The sequence below is a fragment of the Triturus cristatus genome, chromosome 3_1 (genome assembly GCF_964204655.1).
Source record: "Triturus cristatus chromosome 3_1, aTriCri1.1, whole genome shotgun sequence".
Lineage (NCBI taxonomy): Eukaryota > Metazoa > Chordata > Amphibia > Caudata > Salamandridae > Triturus > Triturus cristatus.
The window spans coordinates 209,487,942-209,513,888 of record NC_140583.1 but is presented as its reverse complement, the minus strand read 5'-3'; the positions used below and the strand labels follow the sequence as shown (position 1 = coordinate 209,513,888).

General features: G+C 50.8%; 1 protein-coding gene across 3 annotated transcripts in view; it reads left to right on the top strand.

The window, feature by feature from the left end:
- LOC146859938 (mucosa-associated lymphoid tissue lymphoma translocation protein 1-like) overlaps positions 1 to 20,736 on the top strand; it is a 1,299,471-nt gene extending 1,278,735 nt beyond the window's left edge. For all 3 annotated transcript variants that reach the window (XM_085643681.1, XM_085643683.1, XM_085643682.1), the window contains one exon: positions 19,969 to 20,736. In XM_085643681.1, the coding sequence (XP_085499807.1) occupies positions 19,969 to 20,406 (438 nt within the window). In that variant the 3' untranslated portion in view covers positions 20,407 to 20,736. The remainder of the gene's footprint in view (positions 1 to 19,968) is intronic.
- Positions 20,737 to 25,947: the final 5,211 nt, after the last annotated feature.

Below are 25,947 nucleotides of genomic sequence, written 5' to 3'. Positions count from 1 at the left end.
TTTGTGGATGGTGTATCTGTGGCTGGGGGAACCCGAGGCAAGGTGTGGCGGGGGAACCTTTGGAGTGGTGGCCTGGGGGATGGAGGACTGAGACTTTGCCTAGGAGCTGCGTGGCGGCGGTGGGGTCTTGCTCTTCCGGCTCCGGGGGGACTTGCAGGTGGGGGTCTCAGTCTGACTGCGCCTAGGGGAGGGTGTCCGTGTGTGAGGGGCACTTCCCTCTGTGTGTGGGGACTTCCTCTTCCCCTTGTAATGTGGATCTGCTGGGTCGGTGGGGAAGAGGCCAAGGTCACAGAGGAAGAGCTTCTGGGGAGATGGGGTTGCAGGTGAGGCAAGGGAAGGGGGTTGGGAGGGAGAGGTTTCGGAGAACTGCGGAGTGGTTGTGGATGACTGTGTGTGTGTCTGTAAATCATCCCCTGTGAGTGTGGTATCAGTCCCCTGCGCTTGCTTGTGTGCATGTCTAGCCCTTGGTTTGGGTGTTTGTGTGCTGCCCGTGTCTGTGGCTTTGTGAGAATGTACAGGTGTGTGTGTGCTTGGGATAGGTAGGCTTCTAGGAATCGTGGGTGGTGCAGGGGTAGGAGGGGTGCAGGACTGTTGGAGGAGGGACACTACTGCCGTCAGGGAGGAGGCCACGGACTGATTGGTCCTCTGTAGGCCAGACATGCCCGATGAAATGCCCTCCATGAACGACACCAGTTGCATCAAAAGAGTGGTGGGTGCATGGTGGACACTCAGCATCGATGTCTGCCCTACATGGATCTGTCTAAGTAAGTCCACAGACTCCTCACTCAGGGCAGCAGGGGACACAGGGGCAGGGGGTGTGGTGCCTGGCACAAAGGAGACATGCTCCCGAACCCAGGAGCCTCCCCGGACCTCTGGGATGGGAGCCGATGGGAGGGTGGTGATAGTGGTGGTGGGGGCGGTGGCGGGGACAGCCTCACTAGCTGGGGTTTGTTGGCTGCTGACACCCGCCTGCACAAGGGAGTCATCCTTTGAGCTGCTGTGGCCCTCAGCCGGGGGGGGATGGTGCTGACGACTCCTCGGTGAGGCTCCACTCGCCCTCTGTGCCACTGGGTTCCCCAACTCCGCTCCTTCTGTCCCTGTCAGGCTCTGTGGGTCCTCCTGGTCCATGGAGCTGTCCCCTCCTGTGGATGTGGATGTATCTGGATAGGAATAGGAAGAAAGAGAACAACATCAGTCACCTGCACTGACTGTACACACCACAGTGAGTACATCACATCACATCACAGGGCAAGCCCTGGCATCATCAGCTGAACACTGCTTAAAGTGCCAACACTGTTTAGAATAAGCCAGTTGTCATTCTCAACATCAACCATGGCACACATATCCCTCCTTGACTTGCACCCATATGTCTGTTGCATGTTGGATGCTAATACCCCAATGTCCCGACATGCACCACCCACACATCAGTTGGACATGCAAGTGAACATGTAGGAGTATGTCACTATACACACGGCACATCTCTTGCCACTGACTCAGTACAGGTGTCTGGATGTGGGGATGGGCAGAGACTCATTTCAAATGCTTGTGATGCATGCCAGCAACACACACTATGATGTTCTCATGTCCTGATAGTCAATGCCACAATGGGGTGCATGGTACACACTTGAACACAATGCAGGATCACTCATAGCAAATTAAATGCCATGGCACTGGCATGCCTGGAAAGTCAGTCAACACTGTCGCCTTTCACAGGGGCAGGGCATCCAGACAACAACAGTATGCACTGTGTCACAATCATAGCTCAGGGGTAAAGCAAACTCTGCAGCTGACAAGTGCACTTGCCCATCCCCTGCAAACAACATATCCAGGACCCAGAAGACCCCACATCATGCTAATCAGACATATGAGTCTCTGCAAACACAACTCCATGTACATTAGCACATCACAGTCTGCCGTGCATGTAACCCAGCTGCCTGAAGTACACAGTTGCATACACCATTGTGCGCTGTCAGATGATCACACACCTATATGTCACACAGGTCTTGTCTCTCACAGTCACATCTCAGATGTCCTGCTGACCCTCAAAATCATGGACACCCAGTTGTACGTAACAGGAAGCCACACCATAATGACACAGAGGCAGACTCTTGAAGGCACATGTCACAAAGTACAACCTGTAAGTTGATACACAGGAGTGGGATTACAGAGTGTTTCTAAATGCCCTTGAGGAGGCATGACTGCTCAGGTCTGCGTGAAACAGTGTTTGGCCCTGGACAGTAGTCAGGAGGCTAAGCAAGTGTGACATACTTGATATACATACTCCTGAGGCCCCCAAATTGGAGTCCCCTGCTGCATGGGTTTGTTTGAGATACCCCAGCCACATGTGGCGAGTCAGACCAGCAATTGGAACACATATCAAGGGCACACACAGATCACAGGCATTGGGCAAACAATTGAACCACCCATGAAACACACAACAGAGTCACGGGAACAGATGCTGTCCGGTAGCTGAAGCATAGCTGACTGCAGGGACACAGTGCCCTAGTGACACAAGCAACAGACTGTAGGGGACACACCTGTGGAACAGATGAGGAGGGTGCATCACACAATTGAGGGACCTGAGTATTGGACTACAAGACCTACGTAATGTGGAAATGTGACCAGGCCAAAAGACTGCAATTAGCATGTCAGACATAGTACACAGATTAGGCATGGACTTACCCCCTTCTTGCTGCTGTCTGGCCATCAGCTGCCTATCTAGGTCCGGGAAGACCACTGCCAGGATCCGAAGCATGTGGGGGGTCAGGGTCCGGTGTCCGCCCCTCCTGCATGGAGGTGACCGCTTCAGCTGGACTCTAGCGATCCTCCGGGTCCAGCCTGAAGGTCCAGCCACCTTCTGCCAGTTGCGGATCCGGTGCTTGCAGACCCCCACCGAACGAACTGCCCGGGCGATGGTCAGCCATATCTCCTGCTTCTGGTGGGCATCAACGTGTGAGGATGACAAAGTTAAAAGTACATTAACACACATGCCCCATATTTGTGCTGCACACATTTGGATATACATGTCATCATCACAAAGGGAAATGAGTTACACAGGTAGTGCAACCATGGGGAAGGACAAATCACCTGCATGTCTGACATGTTAACAATGCCTGAGAACTTTAAGCCTGCACTAATGCACTTTAGCAGGAGAACACCTGTTCATTACATATACCTACACACTTTGGGTGATGAAAGTAGTCAGACATCATGCACAATTAGGAGGTCAGTGGACTGCACACTCACCGGCTCCCCTGGTTTCCCATACAGCTTGCTGTACTGTGGAAGGAGCCCGTCCAGCAGGGCCTGGTTCTCCTCCTCAGTGTCAGGCTGGGGCCCTCTCCAGAGTACGTGCCATAGCAGGAGCCAGAGGATGCAGAGACAACAGCAGTGGTAGCAGGGATGTGGGTCAGGAGCATGTAGTGCAGGCAAGTGAGCTCCCTGGGGGCCAGTCAGCCTTATATCTGTGCTGCAGAGGCAGAATCTGTGCAATGTGTCCCAAGTGATAGGTCCAACACGGATGCATTCTATGAATCTGGCCAATCCATGGAAATGTACGACTCGTACACGCCTTCCTCATCGTTCAAATCTTCACCTTCATGAAACACTAGTAATTGCAATATCGTTGTAGGCATCCAACTGAATTTCCAGCGCACAACTCATACAAGTTTTGAATCTGCATCCGTCTCCATGACAGTCCAGAGCCAATGGGTGCGTCCAACTCGGTCAACTGACTGTACAACGCGTATTTTGAAAATACACATGCACCCGTCTCCATACGATTCAATGGCCAAGGTGTATGCCTGTGTCAGTCATGAACCGTGCAATGTGTACGCATTGTCACCCGCGTCGGACCTCATTGCAGTCAATGGCAAAGCGTATGCACGGCTCGGTCATGAACCGTGCAATGCGTACGCATTGTCACCCGCGTCGGACCTCATTGCAGTCAATGGCAAATCGTACACACGGCTCGGTCGTGAACCGTGCAATACGTACGCATTGTCACCCACGTCGGACCTCATTAGTGTGACTATTCAACGGATTCAACACACAATTACTTGCCAAGGACTCCTGTGCACACCTACCACACTACAGCATTGGCCACACAGTGTCCCATGGCATGTAAGGCTGCATTCCCTGTGTGTTGGGGGGGCCACATTTGGTTTGTTGGGTGGCACTTTTGTTCAGCCACTCCCAGGCTGTGCACGTGTACATGGGGGCAGAATCCTTTGTGTGTCATGCACATTACCAATGTGATGTGCAAATGTACAGTAATGGGCATGAGTCACGGACACAGTTTCATGTTGGATATGTTTAGGACATGTCACATACACCCTGAGTCCTGGGGGTGATGGCATGTACGTCACAGTGAGACCTGTAGCCACAATTCTGATGTGCACCCACAGTCTGTGTGCATGTTGTGTCTCAGATGTGGCTGATCAAATGTGCCCAATGGGAGACAGTCTCACATCCATGTGGTATATGCATCTACCTTGATGGTGTGTGTGTGTGTCTAAGAGACGTACATGTAGTTCCTGCAGGGACAACAGTGGCCACTACCTGTGGGACTCACGCTTGCCTTGTGGTGTGTACGTGATACGCCATGTCCATGGCATTGTCGATGTGGCAATACAGGAATCCTGGGAGACATCAGGCCTCTCTTGTCACTGTGGTGTTTGTTTGTAACGTCACAGCAGTACATAGGTCGGGTGACACAGCCAGATGATTGGCCATTGCACTACATGGGACTCATGTGGATATGTGGAATTGAGATGTGAGGTGATGGTCATGTAGGTGACATATGTGTCCATGCCCAACAGCACACACCTCAGTACATTGTGTAATGTCATTATGTATCATGTGATATTGAGCCTGGTCATGGCCACATGGGTGGATGAAACGGCAATCTTCCTTTGTTCATCTCTGTTCTGCAGGGCACCAGCTGTCCATCGACCGTTCCCAGACCTTGTAACCATGCAGGAAAGCGACTGCATCCGACGGTACCTTTACACCAGGTCACTGATTGAGGTGTTGGCGGAGCAGTTGGCGCCACATCTGCTACCTGGCTGGACATACCCTACAGCGAAGGTGATGGCAGCCCTGCACTTCTTTGCTACTGGTACCTTCCAGTACACTGTGGCTACAGCAGGTGGTATGTCGCAAACTATGTTTAGTCGTGTGCTACGCGATGTCTTGGAGGAAATGTTGCATTTCCTTGTCCTGTACATCAAGTTCCCTAGCCCAGCTGAACTCCCAGAAATAAAGGATGCCTTTTATACACTGGTGAGGATGCCGAACGTCATCGGATCTATTGATGGGACACATATGGCCCTGATACCACCACAGGCACATGAGCAGGCATACCGTAGCAGGAAACATTTCCACTCGATCAATGCTCTGGTGGTATGTCTTGCAGACATGTGTATCACACGTGTGTGCACGGTTCCCTGGTTCTGCGCACAATGCCAACATAATGAGGAGTAGTCGCATTGCAACGCTGATGTCACAGATGCTAGCTCAGCATTCCTGGCTTGTCGGTGTGTACTGACTGTTTATTATTGTGTGTGTTTGTCAATGTTGTATTCCGCACTCCTACAAAACTCAGCTACTTGTTCATTTTTGTGTGTGTAGGTGACACCGGATACCCCAACATGCCGTGGTTGCTGACACCCCTCAGGCACCCTGTGATACCAGCCGAGATGCGCTACAATGAGGCACATGGTCGGAGCAGGAGGGTGATTAAGCGGACATTCGGCCTCCTGAAAATCCGCTTTCGCTGCCTGGACAAGACCGGAGGGGCCCTCCCATATGAACCTGCAAAGGTGTGCAAAATAATCCTTGTATGCTGCATGCTACATAACAACCTCCGGCACCTGTGGAGGATCCCGGCCTGGGCCAAGATGCCAGTGATGATGAGGATGAGGGTGATGTCCGCTCACAGCTCTTCAACAACTTCTTCACCTGAATGTGAGTTTCCAGGGTTGTTATGTCAATGTATCGAGTTAGCCTGGAATGTGTTGTGGCTGCTCTGTTGCTGTCTGAGTGTGTCTGTGTGCCACTTGACTGGATACGTGCAGTGATGTGTCCATTCAGGTGGTGTGTACTCCACAATAGGGTAGTACTGCTAACTTGTTTTTGTGTAGGTTTATTGTGACATGTTTTGTGCATGTGTATTGCATTTCTCTCCTGTTTTGCTGTGTTTTTGACTGTGTTTTTGACTGTGTCTTGTGTCTGTCTTTCCCAGGGTAATTTGCCTGTTGTTTGTTCAACACTGACCCCCAACACTCAGAATCCGACACCAGTGTGGGAGTAGTTAATTGACATTAAGTGATGTGCCACACACTACAATTCTCAGACACTCTGTGACCGTGTGTCCAACGTAACATACAATTGCCTTGCAACTACTTTTGAATAAACATGTTGCTGATGTGTAATGAACCTGTGCTATGCTTTATTAGGTGCGTTGTCTGTCTTCCCACATCTGAGTGACATTTGCTAACCTCACCTGTGGACTTGTTACCACTGACTGTGGATAGGTGTTGTGGTTGTGCATACCTATGTGTTTCAGGTCAACATCATTGTGTGTGATGGGTAACATGGCCATGGTGAGTATGTGTTGAGTTGCCATGGTGGTGTGTCTCCCTCACATGTGTCACATCACCATGACTCACCTAACGTTGGTCACATTATTGCAGTATTTGGCATGCACTGTGTTGTGTAGCAGATCGACATCTCCATGACACATAAAATTTGGAATCACAACAGAGGCAAGTATGGTGTACTGGTGAGTTTATTTTCAAACATGTGTGAGGAAAGTGTACAGGATGGTAGGTGCTGTACATTGCTTTTGGAATCCAAAGTTCACATTAGAGTTGGAAGTGCTGATAGATGAAATGTCCAGAGTAAAGTCCACAGTCATCTGCTACATTGGCCCAACATGGACCCTCCATGTCATGTGGGCGAGTTGTGTACGATTGAACAAGGTGAATGGGTTGTGCATAAAGAACATTGTCCAGAACAGGTTTAGAGGCCCTGGGGGATGTACTGGGACATCTGCCTCTCACATGTCCTTCTTCGGACGACCCCTCTTCTTCCTGGGGGGTGGAGATCCTCAGGTGCAGGCCTCTGCGGTGCAGGGGACTCTCCGCCAGAGTCCTCCTCCCTCCCTGTGGCACTGGCTGATCGTGTTGCAACAGTTATTGTCGCCACACAGGGAGGTGTGGACAGGTTTGTGTTGATCTGGCGGAGGCATTGGAGTATGTCCCAATGCACCACAGTAAGGGCATCCCACTTGGCCTCCATGCGGGCATGGTGGGCAGTCTGCTCCTGTTGCATTTCCTTGAGGATCCCCACTACCTGGCCAAAACCTCTGGTGCTATCCTGGTACGCATCTATGATGCGTGCCAGTTGGGGGTCATCATGGAGTCCCGACCCCTCTGCAAGGAGCGCCCGCTGCCTCCCACCCCTCCTATCCACACGGGCAGGACCAGCGGCGGGACGCACAGGTGACATTGGGACCCCTTGGGTGGTGTGACTGGTGGTGTTTGCTGTAGCTTCCGGGGGGTCCTGTGTCCCTGTGCTGTGGGTGTTCAGTGGCCTTGGACTGTCCGTGTTGGCTGGGGTGCCCTGTCGGTGCCCAGATGCTGGAGGCGTGGGTACAGGGGGTGCAGATGTTGATGCTGCTGGTGCTGCATGATGACTCACATCGGAGGGGCCAGGTTGGTCGGCGTCATCCGAAGAGGACAGAGACAGAGTCAAACCAGAGAGCTCAGTGTCCACCAGAGTCTTGGCCTGGGAATCCTCTTCATTTGGTGCTGGGTCCCCAGCACCACCTGTGTTTGGAAGAGACACGCAATGTGAGTTATGTTTCTATAGGCATCAGTGGTTCACAAACATGACATTTTCTACTGTACGAACAGATGCCTGCCTGTACACTGCTTTTTTTCAGCTTGTCACGGACAGAGTTTGATATTGTTGTTGCCCAATTCCCAGCAGGGCCTTTTGCTCCCCACAACAGAGCCCAGTGTCAGACATCTTGTCAGTCCCTTCCCACTCCCTGTGAGGCGAGCATGGTTCAGTGTATGCTTGCTGGGCCATGTGGGTGGGTGTAGATTGTCTGTGACTGCGACTCCCATCATACTCTTGGCTACACCCCCCTTCCCAGCATGCCCATACTTCCTCCCTCTTGACTCTGCTTCCCTGTGAGAGGGTGTGACGGCAATGGCAAGATGGCTGACTGTGGAATCCTGGTGTTTGTCTGGCGACAAGTCCAAAGAGAGCCCCTGTGCTTCAAACAGCAACACCCAGTACGGGGTATCTTTTGATGATATTTCACAGAGGTGTGGGTCAATGCATTCTACCCGGTGAGTTGTGTGGAGTTTGTGATGAGGGGGGGGGGGGGTTTCTCCACATGCTGGTAAGTATGGTCAGAGCTGTCAGTCCTCCTTCCCACCCGGCCATATATCCCATCATGAAACATGCTTCCATTGTAGGGCGTGCAAGTTGTCTTTCAGGATGTCAGTCAGTGGTGTCCTGCTTCTGATTTGTGCACATGCCCTACCAGGGCCTTGTGCTCCCCACAGCAGGACCCAGTGTCAGCCATCTTGTCAGTCATTTTCCTCTCCCTGTGATGTGGGCATGTTTCAGAGAGGTCTTGATGGGCCAATCAGGAGGGGCAGCATTATCTGTGACAACAGACCCCATCATGCTTTTGGATACACTTACTTCACCTGCATCCCATCTATTCCTTCCTGTCAGTCAGCTGCACTGTAAGGTAGTGTGTTTGTGGTGGCAAATTGTCTGGCAGTGTCGATTTAGCTTTGTGCCACTGCCTTGCTCTATTTGTTTGTAGGTTGGTGCATGTCATGACACAGTTCCAAGTCACTATGAGATGGCAGGTATTGTGTTTGTCTGACTGGCATACAGATCTTGGGATGATTATCTATTGGTTACTGTAGCTTTGCTTGCGGTGCATGGTTTCACTGTCCCCTTGCCACACAATCTTGGGTATGTTTGTGTACTCACCAGGCTCTGGTATGTCTGTTAGCCCATGGACGCTCTCTGGTGGTAGGATGTCCCGCACCTTCTCCTCCCAGGTCCTGAAGTAGACTGGTTTGGCAGGAGGGCCACCACCAGTGCACTGACTCAGGGCGTGATCTCTTTCGATGAGTTTCTTGACCCTCCTGTGCATGTCATGCCACCTGTTCTGGATATCGTCCTTTGTGCGCCTTGCTGGTGCTTGAGCGTTCACCTTGTCCACAATCCTCGCCCACATCTTGGTTTTCTGTGACATGGGAGTCCTTTGGACCAATGTACCAAACAAATGTGGCTCTACTTTGATGATCTCGTCTACCAGCACTTCTAACTCACTATCTGTGAACTTTGGATTCTTCTTTGGGGGCATGGTGATGGGTGGTGGTGGTGAGGGATGTGTGTGTGAGGGTGCAAGTGAGGGTGGGTTGGTGTTGGCTTTGCTGGCTGTATGTGTGTGTGCTTTTGGATGAGGTGCTGATGGTGTGTGAGTTGTGTGATGGGCGAGTTGTGAGTGTGTCTGTGTTTGCTGTGTAATGGTGTTTGCTGCTGGCTGTGTCTCCTGTTTGCAAGGGATCATGGTAGTGATTGTAGTCCTTTATATATTTGGAGTTATGGGTGTGTCTTTGTCCCAGGTTTTTTTTATTTGATATTTATTGGCTTTGTCATTGCTTGTTTGGTCCTTTTTTTAAATCTTTTTTCCTTTGGATTTTGTAGGCATGAAGGAAACGTTCATCTGACGGAAACGGACGCTGATGTTGGCTCGTGCGGTCTTCTCCTCCTCGTTCACGCTGCCTATCTTCTGTGTTTCATACGCGTCGGTCGCGGAGATCTGTATTACTTGTGGGCCCGGTTTTCTGTGCGTGTCGGTAGTGCGACTTGTTCTACGTGCGAGTCGGTCTGGTTTTACACGCATTGCATCGTACTGCGCGGGTTGGACATCGCGGGTACGGGTCGGTCGGGTTCATTCCGGGTACGTGTCGGTCGCTGAAAATCGCGTCGATTTTCCGTCCGGTGTACTATTTTCTCTATAGCTCGGTCATATGGCTTGTATTCCGTACGTGTCGGTTGTAATTCACACGCGTTGCATCGTACTGCACGGGTCGTACGACGCTGGTCCGTGTCGGTCGGTATCCGGTCCGGGTCCGTGTCGGTCGGTACGATTTGCGACTGGAATCGGCCCCTGAGTAGATGTCCTGCTTTTTATTGACTCTGCTAAGTAGCTAAAGGGGGTCAAGAAGCAAACCATGCCCACGTGGGGCTATGGCCTGGCCAAAGAGGTCCTCCTGAGGGATTTCAGCCCATTCCTCCAGAGCTAAGCTGCTACAACGGCACTGGTAAGAGGGGATGAAGTGTTAAAGTAGGCTGCTATACGGATGTCCGTAGACACCTTCACCATGCATTATTGTCTCAACAAGGAAGTCCACAAGGTGGTCCATTCCGCCACCTCGGTCCAGTAGGACTTCCTGGTAAGTCCATTCCCCAACCCTCAACTATTTGGGAAGTACTGCTTTGGTATCTATTCAAAAGTTGAGGAATTAGTGGGTAGAAGAATCCATCATAATAACTAGCTAATGCCCTTTCTGGTGGATAATCTTGCTAACTATAGACTCCTCAATGCTCTCCACTTCATTGTGTGAAATTGACTTTTTGGCATCTAACAAGGTCCCAAATTAGATCTCACTTCCATTTTGTCACCGATGATCCTCTTTTGAGGGGATTGACGAGTTCAAAGGTAGACTGGCATAATCGCACCAGGGTGGCGTCTTATAGTTATCAATGCCGTCTCTTTAGGAGACAGAACAAGGTCACAGAGGAGTTCATGGGGGCCACATGCCAGTGTGTAGGAGCTACTGTTACTATAAAGTTACAGGTCCAGCCTGGCACCCGAGGAACTCAAAAGGTGAGATATAAGAAGCTAAGGAATCAACAGTTAAGAGTATACATTAAAAAGAGTAAATAACTTGTTCAGCACTCACAGTTAAACACTTTTTGTGCCAAGGTTTGGAGCTGTGCCACATCTCGCATTCACTAGCACACATTTCTTTTTTTTTTAAAACACATTTTATTTGTCAATTGCATAAACATCGCAGGGCTCTGCACACCAGAGACATCTGCCGAATCAAACCATACAGTGTCACAGGAGCAACTGACTTTTGTGAGTGACAGCTAAATAGATAATGAAAATAAACAAAGTAATACAACCAACCCCCCCCCCCCCCCCCTCCCAACTCCCACCTCCCTCTCCCTTACCCCTGAAGTCGCACAGAGTCTGCATAGTCCTGGCCACAGCCTTTATATACAACAGAGTCTTAGCACGATAACACACACACACACCCGAATCTCCCCCCTGTCCTGCACCACCACATCCCTGTGTACATCAGAAATCATCCCAATTGATGAGCTTCTACAGCCGCTGGCGGCTCCAGCCACATACCCCGGTAATCCGCCCATCTTTTCCATATTATATAATGTTTACGCTGACATCCCCTTGCCACAAAGACAGGCTTTTCCAGCCCCATGCAAAAGTCTAAGCCATTCTTCCATGCGGCCACCGATGGGGCCCGCGGCGCCTTCCACGCCTTGGCAATATCTCGCTTTGCCAATGTGAAGCCTAGTTGCATGAGGTGTCTTTTGTAGATGTCCCCCTATTCCTTCCATAACATGGAGCAGAGCTAGCCGCGGCGTCCGCGGGAGCTCCCACCCCAGGACCTCCGATAGGCAGGAGAACACCCCCCTCCAAAAGCGATCCAGGGAGAGGCACTGCCAGAAAGTATGCATGAATGTGCCTTCCTCCCGACCACATCTTAAACACTCCGGAGAGGCAACCAATCCCGCTCGGTACAGTCGAGCCCGGGTAAAATAGACGCTGTGCAGGTATTTAAATTGGATGAGGCGAAGGCGCATTGCTATAGCCGCCCCCCGTGGAGCCGCCAGGGCCTCCCTCCAGTCCTCCTCCTTCAGTGCACCCACATCATTCTCCCAGTCCCCTCGCAGCTACTGAAGTGTGGTAGAGCAATGTGTAACTAGGGATTGATAGATCCGGGGGATCTTTTTGGTCTAGGGATCCCCCATAAAGACCCTCGCCTCCAGTGGACTAAATTCAGGGAGGGATTCCAAACCCTCCAGACTAGGAGACAGTGCATGGCGAAACTGGAGGTACCTGTAGAATTGTGACTGGGGCATAAGAAATTCCCTCTGTGTGTCCCGGAAAGACTTGAGTGTCATGCCCCTCATAGCATCTCCCAGAGTCGAGATACCAATATCATCCCATCCCCGGAAGCCCTGTAAGGCTGCCACTTCTGGCAGGCGCCCGTTGTTCCAAAGGGGGGTCTCCCTAGTCAAGGTATTCCACCAACCCATGCGGCGCGACGCCTGCCTCCATACCAGGAATACCACCCGCGTGGCCGACGGCATCCCACTCCGCAGCGGCGCTAAATACAAAATAGTATATAGTGTATTGGACCCCATAAGTCGTCGTTCTAGCACATATGCTGGGTCCCTCCTGTCGCCGTACCACCATTCATTGAGGATAAGTAGGTGTGAGGCCTGGTAATACGAGAGGATGTCTGAGGACGCAAGTCCTCCACAATAAGTGGATAGTAAGCATGTTCGCAGAGCCACACGCACGTTACCCCCCTCCCACAGAAACGGCCCAAGCACAGAATTCACCAGCCGGAACCATCTAGGTGGGATCAGGTACGGGTGATTCTGTAGCTGGTAGAGCAGCCAAGGAAGCGCCACCATCTTGAAAACTGCTGATCTGCTGTTCAGTGTCAAAGGCATAGACGCCCAGGACTTAAGATCTGCACGGACTCGCTCCCATACCGGGGCCAGGTTCCGCTCCCAGGAGATGGCTGGCACATTGAAAGGAACACCCCTAAGTATTTCAGACCCCAACTGCTAGCTGTATCGTGGTCGCCCAATCGCCCACCCTCGGTCGATCTCCCAGAACCCACAGTGTAGATTTGAGTGGGTTCATATATAGTCCCGAAGTCTCTCCAAAGATCTGCATGATCTGCAGGAGGCGCGGCCACGTCCTGTCCAACGCTGTGAGAAAAACAGGACATCGTCTGCGTATAGCGCAATCCTGTCGGACAGACCCAGAGCCCACTCGAAGCCCCGAACCTGCGCATCAATGCGGACCCATGCCACCAACGGCTCCATGGCTAGGGCAAATAAATACGTAGATGGGGGCATCCCTGCCTAGTACCCCTCTGGATCGGGAATGTGGAAGAGACCCCACCCGCACCGTCGCCATCAGATCTGTATAAAGGAGCATTAGTTAGGAAAAGAAGCATGGACCAAGGTTAAGTCTGCGCAGTAATGCAAATAAGTATACCCAACTGAGGGAATCAAATGCCCTGTCCATGTCAGCTAAAAGGAGTGCTGCTGATTCCCCCGTCTGTCGAGCAGCCGCCACCGCGATATTCGCCCGCCTTATGTTATGTCCCGTTGCCCTCTGGGGCATGAACCCCACTTGATCGGGATGTATAAGTGTCGAGATGTGAGGCCAGAGGCGATTGGCCAATGCCTTGGCCACGATTTTAGCCTCTACGTTTAGGAGAGAGATGGGGTGATATGAGCCCTATTGTTACGGAGGCCGGCCGGGCTTAAGAAACACCACCACCTCTGCATGCCTCCAATCCGGCAGAAGCAGGTTCTGTTCCCGAGCCTCCTCGACCACCGCCCGATAATAAGGGGCCAGCTGCGTATTATAGCATCTGAAGAACTCACTCGGGAACCCATTGGGTCCAGGAGCCTTTCCGGAATTGAGCTCACCCAGAGCCGTGCCCAGCTGCTCGTCAGTCAGGGTAGCTCCAATTGGTCACGCACCTCGTCCGACACCGCTTTGGGCGGTAGATTGGCTAAGAATTTATCAACAGTGGACGCTGGCAAACACTCCCGGTGGGCATATAGATCTGCATAGTATGCGGCGAAGCGCTCTGCTATAGCGGCGGGGTCAGTAATCGCCACTCCCGCCTCGTCCCGAATACCCGGAAGGGCCTGGGAATGGAAGGTGCCCTGACAAAGCCGATGCAGCATCTTACCGGACTTGTCTCCCCATTGATATACCCTGCTACGAGTCGCCAACCAGACCTGGCGTGCCTCATCCATCAGGAGGGCGGCACAGGACTGTTGAGCCAGAAGTAGTTGTCTCACATGCCGTCCATCTCCTTCCTCCTGAGTCCGGCGCTCAAGAGCCTCTATGTCGGCCTCCGCCCGAGTCAATTCCTCCTTACGCTTCCTACGGGCCGCCGCGCACCAGGATATGTCCACTCCTCGCAGGGTAGGCTTCAGAGCCTCCTATAGAGTCTCGGTGCTAGGCGCCGACCCCTCATTTAAGGTTAGGTATTGATCAATGGCCTCTCTCAGATGCGTATCATATTCTTCATTCTGCAGATGACACACCAAGAGGCGCCACCGAAAGGGTTGTCGCTCCCTGCCCATATAAAGCTCAAAAGACACCGGGGAGTGATCCGAGAGGCCTCGGGGTAGAATCTCAGCCAACACCACCCTACTAACCTTCACTCGAGGAATAAAGAAGTAATCGAGCCTGGAGAAGGACTTATGAACCGCCGAGAGGTACGTGTACTCTTGCCTGTCGCCATGGACACACCGCCACACGTCCACCCAGTCAAGGCCTGTCACCAGCGAGTGTAATTTCGTAGGATGTTCACTCCCTGAGCCATCCCTGCTCTTGTCCCTGGCTAACTCCATAACATCGTTCCAGTCCCCGCCCACCACGGAGAGCACATCAGGCATATCCGCCCATAAGGCATGTAACCGCTCCACGAGAGTCCACTGTAAGGGGGGGGAGCATATACACAGCCTAGAACCAAGGGGTCCTCCCCAATCTTGCCCCGGATGAACAGGTACCGTCCCTGTGTGTCGGTCCACTGTTGCGCATGTATATAAGGGACCCTGCGGTGAACCAGAATCGCCACTCCCCTGGAGCCCCTCGTGAACCCCGCATGAAAGACTTGCTGAAATCCACACCTCTGCAAGCAGAGTGACTTCGTCCCGATGAGGTGTGTCTCCTGCAACATAAGAATATCGGCCCTAGCCCTCTTTGCCTGATGTAGTATAGCCCCACGTTTAATTTTGTCTAAAGCCCCGCGTACGCTCCAGCTTATAATGCGAAGGACACCCGTGGTCGCCTGATCTCTATGTAGCACACTAGGGAAGGGAATTGTCCTGCAGCACCGTTAGAAGACTGTGGCGACGTGTGTGCATAGAATAGCGGACCCAAAGCAGAAATGTGACTCGGAACCTCAAACAACACTCCCCCAACAAACCCCCCACCCCATACCTCAAGAACACTGAAGTATCTGTCGCGGCAGGGCTAGGTCCCGATCCCCAACGGGGGAACAAGTACCGCTCCAACCAATGGATCCCCAACTTACAGCCCATGGTCCTCGGACATGACCCCGACCAGCACGAGACTGGCAGAGTTCCAGCCCACATTAGGATTCCCCCAACCAGTATGCGTCAGAGTACATGTTGAACCAGAGGGCTCTCCACAGCACTATATCCACCTCGAATGTCAGGGTTTCAAAGCCTTGCACCCAGGAGTCGGGCCCCCCACGAGGAGGCCCCGCAGGCCAAGGAGCGCCTCCGGGATCGTGACAGTCTAGTGTCCCTCCGCTGCTGTCCCGGGGGACCCCTCTTGGCCACCTCACTGGAGGAGTTATCGGATTCCCTCCTGGGCGGCGTGTGCGCTCGCACTCGTACTGTTTCATCTGTCCATCTGAAGACTTCCTCCAGGGTGTCAAAGAAGTGGGTGCGGGATCGGTATACCACCCGCAGGCGAGCGGGAAACAAGAGGGCGTATGGAAGCTTGAGTTCTCTCAGACGGGCCTTCGTGGCCATGAACGATTGGCGCTGTTGTTGCACCTGTCGCGTGTAGTCAGGAAAAATTAAGATGCGCACATTGTCATAGAGCAGTGGTTCCTTGGCCCGGGCCTGCTTCAGTATGGCATCTCGGTCATGATAGTTCAGGAGCTTTGCTATCACTGGCCCCCGGCGGTTTTTTCTGCATGAGGGCTCTGTGGACCCGCTCCACGACAAAGCACCCTGACATAGCTTCTGGGGGAAGCCAACTTTCCAGCCACCGCGTGAGGAAGCGTTCCATATTACCCTCTAAACAGCCCTCCGGAAATCTTACAAATCTTAGGTTATTACATCGGGCGCGCCCCTCTGCATCTTCGACACGGAGTGCCAGACCCTTCTGAGCCATCTCCATATTCGCCATTTTCTGCTTTAGGATTGCAACATCGTCTTCTACTCCCGAGATGCGGGTTTCAGTTTCGGTGATACGGGACACTGCATTGTGCAGGTCCTGCCGCAGCAGCATGACGTCCGACCCCACTGCCCCAATTTTGGCATCTAGCATGTCCCTAGATTGGGTGACAGCCGCGATGAGGGCTGCGTTGTCTGGAACAGACTCCGGTTGACCCCCGGTAGCGCCAGCCGCTGCACCCAGTCTGGTGAATTGGTCAATGGGCCCATGCTTGGTCGAGCCGCTGCCACTCTTATCCCTCGTCATAGCTGCCTCTGAGGTCCCCGGCAGACCCGGGAAGAGCTGGGTCAGGTTCACACACAAAGGTCCTCCTCTAGGCGGGCCCACACATTTCGATTAGAATCCTCGATAGGCGTCTATGAGGGCTGCAGCTGCACCAGGGCCGGTGAATCGCCCCCAGAGCCCGAGTCCACCAGGGTCCCCCCAAAATATGCACGCGGTCCGATCAACCGCCAATGGTAGTATGCTTGCGAGATGATGGGGAAAGGGGGACCCAAGCATGTCCCAGGCTGAGTGCCTCAACTGATTGCAGCAATAACCAACTTCTAGGGCTCTGCGGACCAGTTGGCCACTAATGCTGGCGTCCCCACGGCGGGACAACAGAGCACCCAGTCACTCCCTCCGCAGCCCGACTGTGCCGCCAATCCCCTGTTACTGCCCTGCGTATGGGGGAGCTGTCACGATGAGTCGTCCCTTCACCTACACCAAGAGACTCCACCATGGGCTAGAGCGCTCGATGCACCCCCGCTCTCTTCACCTGTGCGGCCCGACTTGACCGCCGTGTCACTCTCTCTGACCCCGCTCAGGCCGTTTTGCAGAGCCAAGATGGGGCAGCCCACACCAGATTCCGCCTCCGCCTCCCCACAACGTCTCCAGGGCCTCATGGGTGATCCACCACACACTCAGGCGGGGGGCCAGGGTCTTGCAGGCCACCACCGCGAGCGCTCGAGAAAAGGGAGGGGCCCAAAACCAATCACATAGTCTTCCCCCACGCGGCCCGGCAGTGCCGCCGATCCCACACTGCAGCCCCAGGTGGGGGGGGGGGGGAAGGTTCCCTCGTATGCTGCCCCAATACCCATGTCACTGGTCTCGTCCTCACGGAGGCGCCCACCGCTGAGACGCGCTCCGCCGGTCAGGGGTCCAGACCGCCACCGCTGCGCCGGGCCTCGCTGCAACTCTCCTCACCAGCACGGCCCGAATCGGCCACCGTCCGATCTCTTGCCGTCTCGCCGCCGGTCCCACTGCGAGGTAACAGGACTGCTGACAATTGTCCCGTCAACGCTGCTGTCCCCCACAGTCTTCAGGCTCACCAGGCAGTCGACTCCGCCTGCGGGCGGGACCCAGAGAGGCACTCGGCACCTCCGGAGAGGACCACGCAAAACCCCGGCTCCTCCACAGCAACCAGGCCGCGTCTCACACACGGCGCGATCTCGCCGGCGATAACCTGCTTAGGCGCCGCAGACGCACATCGGGCGCCTGCTAGGGTAAGTCAGCGCTGTGGAGACTCATCCAGGATCATTTGGGGGTCAGAGGAACCAGGAGAAATGTAGGATGAAAAGCTGGCTGGACGGAGCTCTCTCAGCATACATCCGCCATGATGGCCTGCTAAGCCACTAGCACACATTTCGAATCCTTTATCCGCTTCCGCCATGTGCCAGAGAGAACAAAAAGGGAGCTTTTTTTCTTAAAAAGGGGACCTTCTTGACACAATAATTGCATCTTGCATGGAGTATTTTAACACTGTGCATGTTGGCCTGTCAGGCAAGCAAATTAAGCAAGGACTTCTCATGCATAAGCTACATATATACTTCCATTAAATATTTTGATATAGTTTCATCCTCTGTAATAAAACAACTGTGTAGGCCTCCTTTTCTATTAAAAATCAGTTAATTTTACTTTGCATTATTCACAGAACTGTTTAGAATACTTTCTGATTTTCCTAATCTATGAATATAAATCTGTGAACATATTCTCAATTGTAATAGCCAGGTGAAAGAGTTGCTGTTTCACATTGATATTTTGTTTCAACTTTCATTTATCTGTAATTTTAAGTATTACTGGTGTCTGCGAAGATGTTGCATTTAGACAATTTTCAAAACTCAGAGGCACTTATGGAGGTTAGATTTCAGAGCAAACCAGCAAAACATTCTGTCTGTTCTACACACTCCTTTACCTGTCAATTTTAAAAACAACCCCATGTACTTAAACAAAGTCACATTTGTAGTTGTACTGTTAGTTATTGCAATAACAAGACTAAGGTATGAACAGAGTGTATAATCAAAAACATTTAGTCAAGCGTCTGCAAAGCCCATAGAACTGACTTTAATGTGCTAACACAGTCTTACACGATTTCCTACAGACAATTTGTATCATGTCTCCATGAAACCTATTTGTTTCTGTGCACCAACCACATATATATACATTGATGCATGCCAGTACAGTTCTAACAATTCAGGTCCTGTCATGAGAGGAACACTTTTTCATAGTGGCAAGGACTCTTCCTTTTTTCCTAATAAAGGTAGTTCCAGACTTTTATTTGAATCAGTCCATAAATTCACCTACTTTATTTAAGAATTCTGATACCAACACAAATAGACAGACATCTCTCACAAGTCTGTTTCAGTAGGAGCATTGATGTTACATAGTGTGGTTTTTATGTAAGGCTTTTAATCTAGGGACTATCACCTTTCTAGCAAATGAAAAGGTACTTAACTATAAAAATAATTCTTCAGCTAGGGTATTTACCCACAATTTGTAATTTATTATTTTAGACTAAACATAAACTGCTCTAAAATGTTCCCTTTTTCGCAAACTACCTGGGATGACAAAAGCACTCCTGTCGGTATAGCAAATAGAGGAGATACCCAGGGGCAGATGTACAAGCCCCTTGTGACACTTTTACGCCATGTTGTGTCACTTTTGTGATGCAGCGACGTTGTAAACAATACGCCATGTTGCGTCACATTTACAACGTGACACATCTAGGGAGATGCGTCACTTTGTAAAGCCCTGCGCTACATTATACCTGCATGAGGTATAATGTATTCATGGTGGGTGTTCCGACGTAAGAAAGCCTTGTAAAAGTGACGCAGTGAAATCCACAATATTTCACTGCGTCACTTCTAGGACGCCACTGCGTCAAAACCTTATGCGTGCTTGAAGCAGGCGTAAGGAGTGACGCAGCATAATAGGAATAGACATTCCTGAGTATTGCTGGAGTTGCGTTGTGCTTGCGACACGACTCCATTAGTGCGTTGCCTTTACGGCAACAGATGCGTCACGCATCTGTCAATCCTTGTCCCAAGAGTGCGCCGCATTGTAAATGAGACGCATCCAGGGTGGCGCGAGGGTTTGTTTTGTGTGACGCAAATTAACTGACGCATCTCTGCTGATATGCAGAGATGGGTCAGTTCTTGTAAATCTGCCAGTTCATAGGGTTGTTTCATTTTAAAACGGTCTATTTCTAGGTGTTTTTTTAGTAACACTACGTTTATATATTTCTTAGACCTGGCTTTGCAGTGTAGAATTTTAATAAGGACTATTGTTATGGACTTTTCCTTGATGCATTTTCTACTATTAGCTAATACTTTTTGGTTACGTCTCATCATTTTACCCTATTCTCTTTTTCTAAACAGGATGACATGATTGTACGGATTGATTTGCATTACACGAGGCTGGACACTAAACAAAGAGTCCATGAGAGATTGCATCACAACCTGAAAAGACCCCATGTAGCACAACTGTTCAATCAGAAAACCTCTGCGATGGGACCTTCAACCTGTGCCGAAGCTGCTTCCTGCTATGCCACTACATCCTCTTCTGCCAGCCCGTGTTCCTCTGCAACTGTGTCCTCTTACTCAAACTCATGTGCCAATGTGTCCTCCTCCTCCTCTTCTATCTGTAAGGACAGAGGGGCAGTGTCCATGTACCACGTAGACCTGTGTCCGTCACTTGTGAACACTGAGCTTACTGCCCCAGAAAATGTAAGTGTTGATCACAGCCCCAAGTTACTCTCTACTAGGCAGTCCAAACTGTTCAGTGAGCCTGAAGAAAATGATGAAGGTGAAACATAGTACTTCTCACAGCCCTGGCAAAGCAGAGAAAAATACTCTGAACAACTTGCTCAGTGGGGAAGGAATTAATGCTCTGCTTTATCTTTATAAATACATTTCAGCCATACCATTTCTCCTAGAGGACTTACTGTGATATCCTCTTGAGTGGAGAAAACCTGCATCGTCAAGCCCATTTACCATCTCAATCAATACAATTGCATTTGAAGATGCAGGGATGGAAGGGAATGAGAGGACATCTTTGGGCTTATTGCCAAGGTCACAAAAATCGCACTCATCATGTGGAATGCACTTCCAATGGCAGAAGCACAATAAATATGCCATGAAAGGGAAGATACAGTACTCAACTCTTCATTGTTATTGAGTAATGGGAAGAATAGGAAGAACCAGAACTGCTCTGCGATCAGTAACAAAAATATTATTCTAACTTGAAGGGAATTAGAGCGCAATGTCCTTGGAAATATTGTTTTGTGTTGTTAAGAATAAGATGTTCTCACACAAGTGTGTAGCCTTAAAGTTTAGAGCATCCAAGCATTCTGAAGAAAATATACAGACAGTAATTGCCACGAAAAAGTATAAATAATTTCAGTATTAAATGTTCACTTGATTGGAAAGAGACTATTAATGCCTTACTGTATCATAAGTGTTCGAGGCATATGAGCTGCAGATTACACACTTGTGCATAGATCGCCATCTGGTGTTGGGCCTGGATGTTTGCAGTTGTTTTTCCTCTTGGAAAGTCTTTGGAAGTCACGAGGTCGGTGACTCCTCCTTTGGATCGCATTGCGCATGGGCACCATCTTCGGCACCGACAATAACACACAAGGCCACCGGCACCGACACTTCGAAGCCGAAATCCACCTCGGGCCGACCAAACAATCAGACTTTTCCAAGCATAGTTCTAAACAACGAACCAGCGTGGAAAAAAACAAAAAAACAATGGCCCGACGCCTTCGGCGCCGGCGGACCAACCAACATCACCAGAACTTTTTACACCGGATCCATTACAAAAAACACTAACCAAGGATCCCAAAACCGGACATTTGATGCTCTCCATCAAAAAGAGACAGCTGGATAGACCTGCTCTGCCTCCACCTCCAAAGAGGAAGGACTCTGCTACCTCTCCTTTCAGAATGCCTTCCCCACCTCCACCACCTCCTCCACCTTCCCCTCCTCCACCATCTCCGCCCCCACCTCATCATTCCCCAACACCCTCTCCAGATGATGATGATCAGGGGGATCCATATGATGACATAGACGTGCCCCAAGGTTTACCTACAGGGGGCTCCACTCCCACAGGCTCCCCAGACCCATGGGACGATATAATATCCCTGACATCCCTAACGTCCCACAGGATGATCTCAACCCTTCCAGATCTTCCCTGCCAGAAGACTCACTGGGGTTCAACCATCTACTACAAAGGGCGGCACACTATCACGGGGTAGATCTCCATACCGACCCCGTGGAGGAGGATTTCCTCCTCGATACGTTTGACACCACACATAGGACTACCTCCATATTGCCTATGCTCAAGGGAGTTGTAAAACATGCGCCAGAGGTCTTTAAAGACCCAGTCAGAGCCAGGGTCATTAACCCGCGCATTGAAAAGAAATATAAATCCGCCCCTACAGATCCCTCCTCAGAGGGCCAGCACCACTAGATTCTCTGGTAGTGTCCACAGCACGTAAAAGGGCCAACTCCCAAGCTTCAGGCGAAGCACCACCACCTGACAAAGAGTCTAAACTCTTGGACGCATCAGGCAAGCGTACTGCATCCCAAGCTGCCAACATATGGCATATCGCTAATACACAAGCGCTACTAGCCAGGTATGACAGGGCCCATTATGACTAATTAGAAGCCATAATGCAACATCTCACTGATAAATACAAACCTAGGGCCAACAAGTTGATTCAGGAGGGAAAAACCATTACTAACACCTCCATACGTTGTGCCCTAGATGCAGCAGAGTCAGCCTCCAGGGCCATCAATACTAGTGTCCTCCTCCGTCGCCATGCCTGGCTAAGAATCTCAGGTTTTAAACCGGAGGTACAGGCCTCCATCCTCAACCATCCCTTTGACCGGGAACATCTGTTTGGCCCCAAAGTGGATGAGGCCCTAGAAAAGATGAAAAAAGTCACTGATACGGCAAAATCCATGGGAGCTTTACAATCACACACTCCCAGGCGCTCCTTTCGCCGCTCTTCCTTTCAGAGCATATCCAGAGGCTACTCCTCCGACACCGCTTCCACTTCATATAAGGCCCCTACCCAGTCCACCTTTACAAAGGGCTACCAAAGAGGCGGCTACAGGGGCAACAATAACAAAGGCAGAGGCAAAACAAACACCGCCCGCTCTGCCACCGCACACCTACCCAGTGACTTCCCTCCACTCCCCCCAGACCATCCCACTCCGGTCGGGGGCAGACTCCAAAATTTCCTCCCTGGGCCACCATCACCTCAGACAAATATGTAACACAAATAATTCGGTCAGGCTACTGCCTAGAACTAATAACTACCCCCCAAACATCCCACCCAGACAACGCCCAATGTCACAAGAACATCTGACACTACTAAAGCAGGAGGTAATCTCCCTCCTACAGAAAAGGCCGAAAGAACACGTTCCTACCAACCAACAAAATATGGGGGTTTACTCCCTATATTTTCTCATACCAAAAAGGGATGAGACTCTACGGCCTATCCTAGACCTCAGGCCCCTAAACAAATACATACACTCAGACCATTTTCACATGGTAACACTTCAGCAGGTACTTCCACTGCTTTCCCAAAACGACTTCCTGACCACTTTAGACCTAAAAGGCGCTTAATTCCACATTCCAGTGCACAACGCACACAGGAGAAGTTCCTCAGATTCGTAGTGGACGGCTAACACTACCAATTCAAAGTACTCCCGTTCGGAGTCACAACAGCACCACGTGTATTCTCCAAGTGCCTAGCAGTAGTGGCAGCACACCTAAGGAGACAACACATCCATGCCTTCCCATACCTAGACGACTGGCTAATAAAAGCCAGTTCATACAGCCAGTGTGTACAACACACGCATGCCACCATCCAGCTTCTTCACCAACTTGGCTTCACAGTAAACCACGCAATGTCCCATCTACATCCATCCCACATAAAACAATACCTCGGTGCCACCATAGACACCTCAAAAGCGCTAGCCTACCCCAATCCTGCCAGGATTACAAGCATTCATGCTCTACGCGCAAAATTCATAGCACAACACTCCCTTCCAGCTCGAGTGTTTATGCAACTAATAGGGATGATGGCCTCTTGCATCTTCATAGTACCTCACGCAAGACTCCAGATGCGTCCTCTCCAAGAGTGCTTAGCGCGCCAATGGAACCAGGCCCAGGGTCAATTAACAGATCTGGTGTTGGTAGACGGTCGCACCCATCGCTCTCTGCAGTGGTGGACCACCACAAACCTTTCCCCACGTCGACCGTTCCTGGACCCGGTTCCCCAGATAGTACTAACCACAGACGCATTGCTCTCCGGCTGGGGAGCTCATCTATTACATCTCACCGTGTAGGGCACATGGACACCTCAACAAAAGTTACTCCACATCAACCATCTGGAGTTACTAGCAATCTTCTTAGCCCTAAAATATTTCAAACACAGATTTCAGGCAAGGCAGTCCTAATCCGCACAGACAACATGACAGCCATGTACTATATTCAAAAACAAGGCGGCACAACTCTCCACAGCTCTCTCAGCCAGCACAGAGCATATGGAGATGGGCCATAGCCCAGAAAATCTTTCTCCTAGCTCAGCATGTTCCAGGAGTCCAAAACACTATGGCAGATCTGCTCAGCAGACAAACACAACAAATACACCAGTGGGAACTCCACCCACAAGTTCTACACCCGTACTTTCAGATGTGGGGGCATCCACAGATAGACCGCTTCGCCGCCAGATATCCACACCCATTGTCCAAAGGGAATGCGATATGGATGAACTGGTCAGGCAGATTTGCATACGCTTTTCCGCCTCTCCCACTCATTCCACTAGTGGTGCGCAAACTACAGCAACACTCCCTAACACTAATCCTAGTAGCTCCTACTTGGGCCAGACAACCGTGTTACACCACACTGCTGGAACTATCTGTAATACCGCACCAAAAAATTGCACCTCTCTCCTCACCTCTTAACCCAGAACCATGGAGAGATCAGACACCCGGACCCAGCTCAGCTCAACCTTGCGATCTTGCTCCTGAAGTCCTAGAATTCGGTTATCTAAATCTTCCCCCTGACTGTATGAACGTCATTAAGAAAGCTAGGCGACCCAGCACTAGAGCGTGCTACGCCGCCAAGTGGAAACGTTTTGTTGTCTATTGTCACAACAACACCATCAATCCCCTAGACGTCTCTATTCAACACATCATAGGCTACTGACTCCACCTACAAAGGTGTAATCTAGCCTATACGTCCATTCGCCTGCACCTCGCAGCTATAGCAGCTTACTTACAAAACAGGCAACATCTATCACTCTTTAGAGTACCTGCCATTAAAGCCTTCATGGAAGGCCTTAAAAGAATAATTCCCCCCAGAGTGCCACCCTCACCTGTGTGGAACCTAAATATCGTTCTCACCAGGCTAATGGGGCCTCCCTTCAAACCATTGCACAAATGTGAACTCCAATTTTTAACCTGGAAAACCGCTTTTGACATAGCCATCACTTCCCTCAGAAGGGTCAGTGAGATACAAGCATTTACCATTCAAGAACCTTTTCTACAAATGCACCATAACAAAGTTGTTCTCTGTACCAACCCAGAATTCCTCCCTAAAGTCATTTCGCCTTTTCACCTAAACCAATCTGTAGAACTACCAGTATTTTTCTCGCAACCACAAACTGTTGCAGAAAGAGCTCTACACACACTAGATGTCAAACGAGCCTTACTCTACTACATCGAGAGAACACAACCTTTCCGTAAGACCAAACAACTGTTTGTCTCTTTCTGTCCACCACACAAGGGCAACCCCATCTCCAAGTCGGGGATAGCTAGGTGGATTGTCAAATGCATTCAGATTTGCTACCACAAAGCAAAACGAACTCTATCCGTTCCCCCTAAAGCCCATTCTACACGTAAAATAGGGACTTCAATGGCTTTTCTAGGAAACATCCCATTAGATGATATCTGCAAAGCAGCTACATGGTCAACACCGCACACTTTCACTAAACACTATTGTGTAGATGTGCAAACTAAGCAACAGGCTAGTGTGGGCCAGGCTGTACTAAAAACATTATTTAAAACCACTGCAACAGATACGGGTGGTCGCCGCTAACGGTGTGTACTGCTATATAATCTATGCACAAGTGTGTAATCTGCAGCTCATATGCCTCGAACGGAATATGCTACTTACCGGTGTGCATCTGTTCTTGGCATGTAGAGCTGCAGATCTACACACGCCCACCCGCCTCCCCGGCTACCTTTATCTGTTCCAGTTTATCTTATTTAGATACAACACACATGGGCATCTTCACTGTTTATTACTACGCTCCATCATTTCCCTGCTGGCGAAAATCA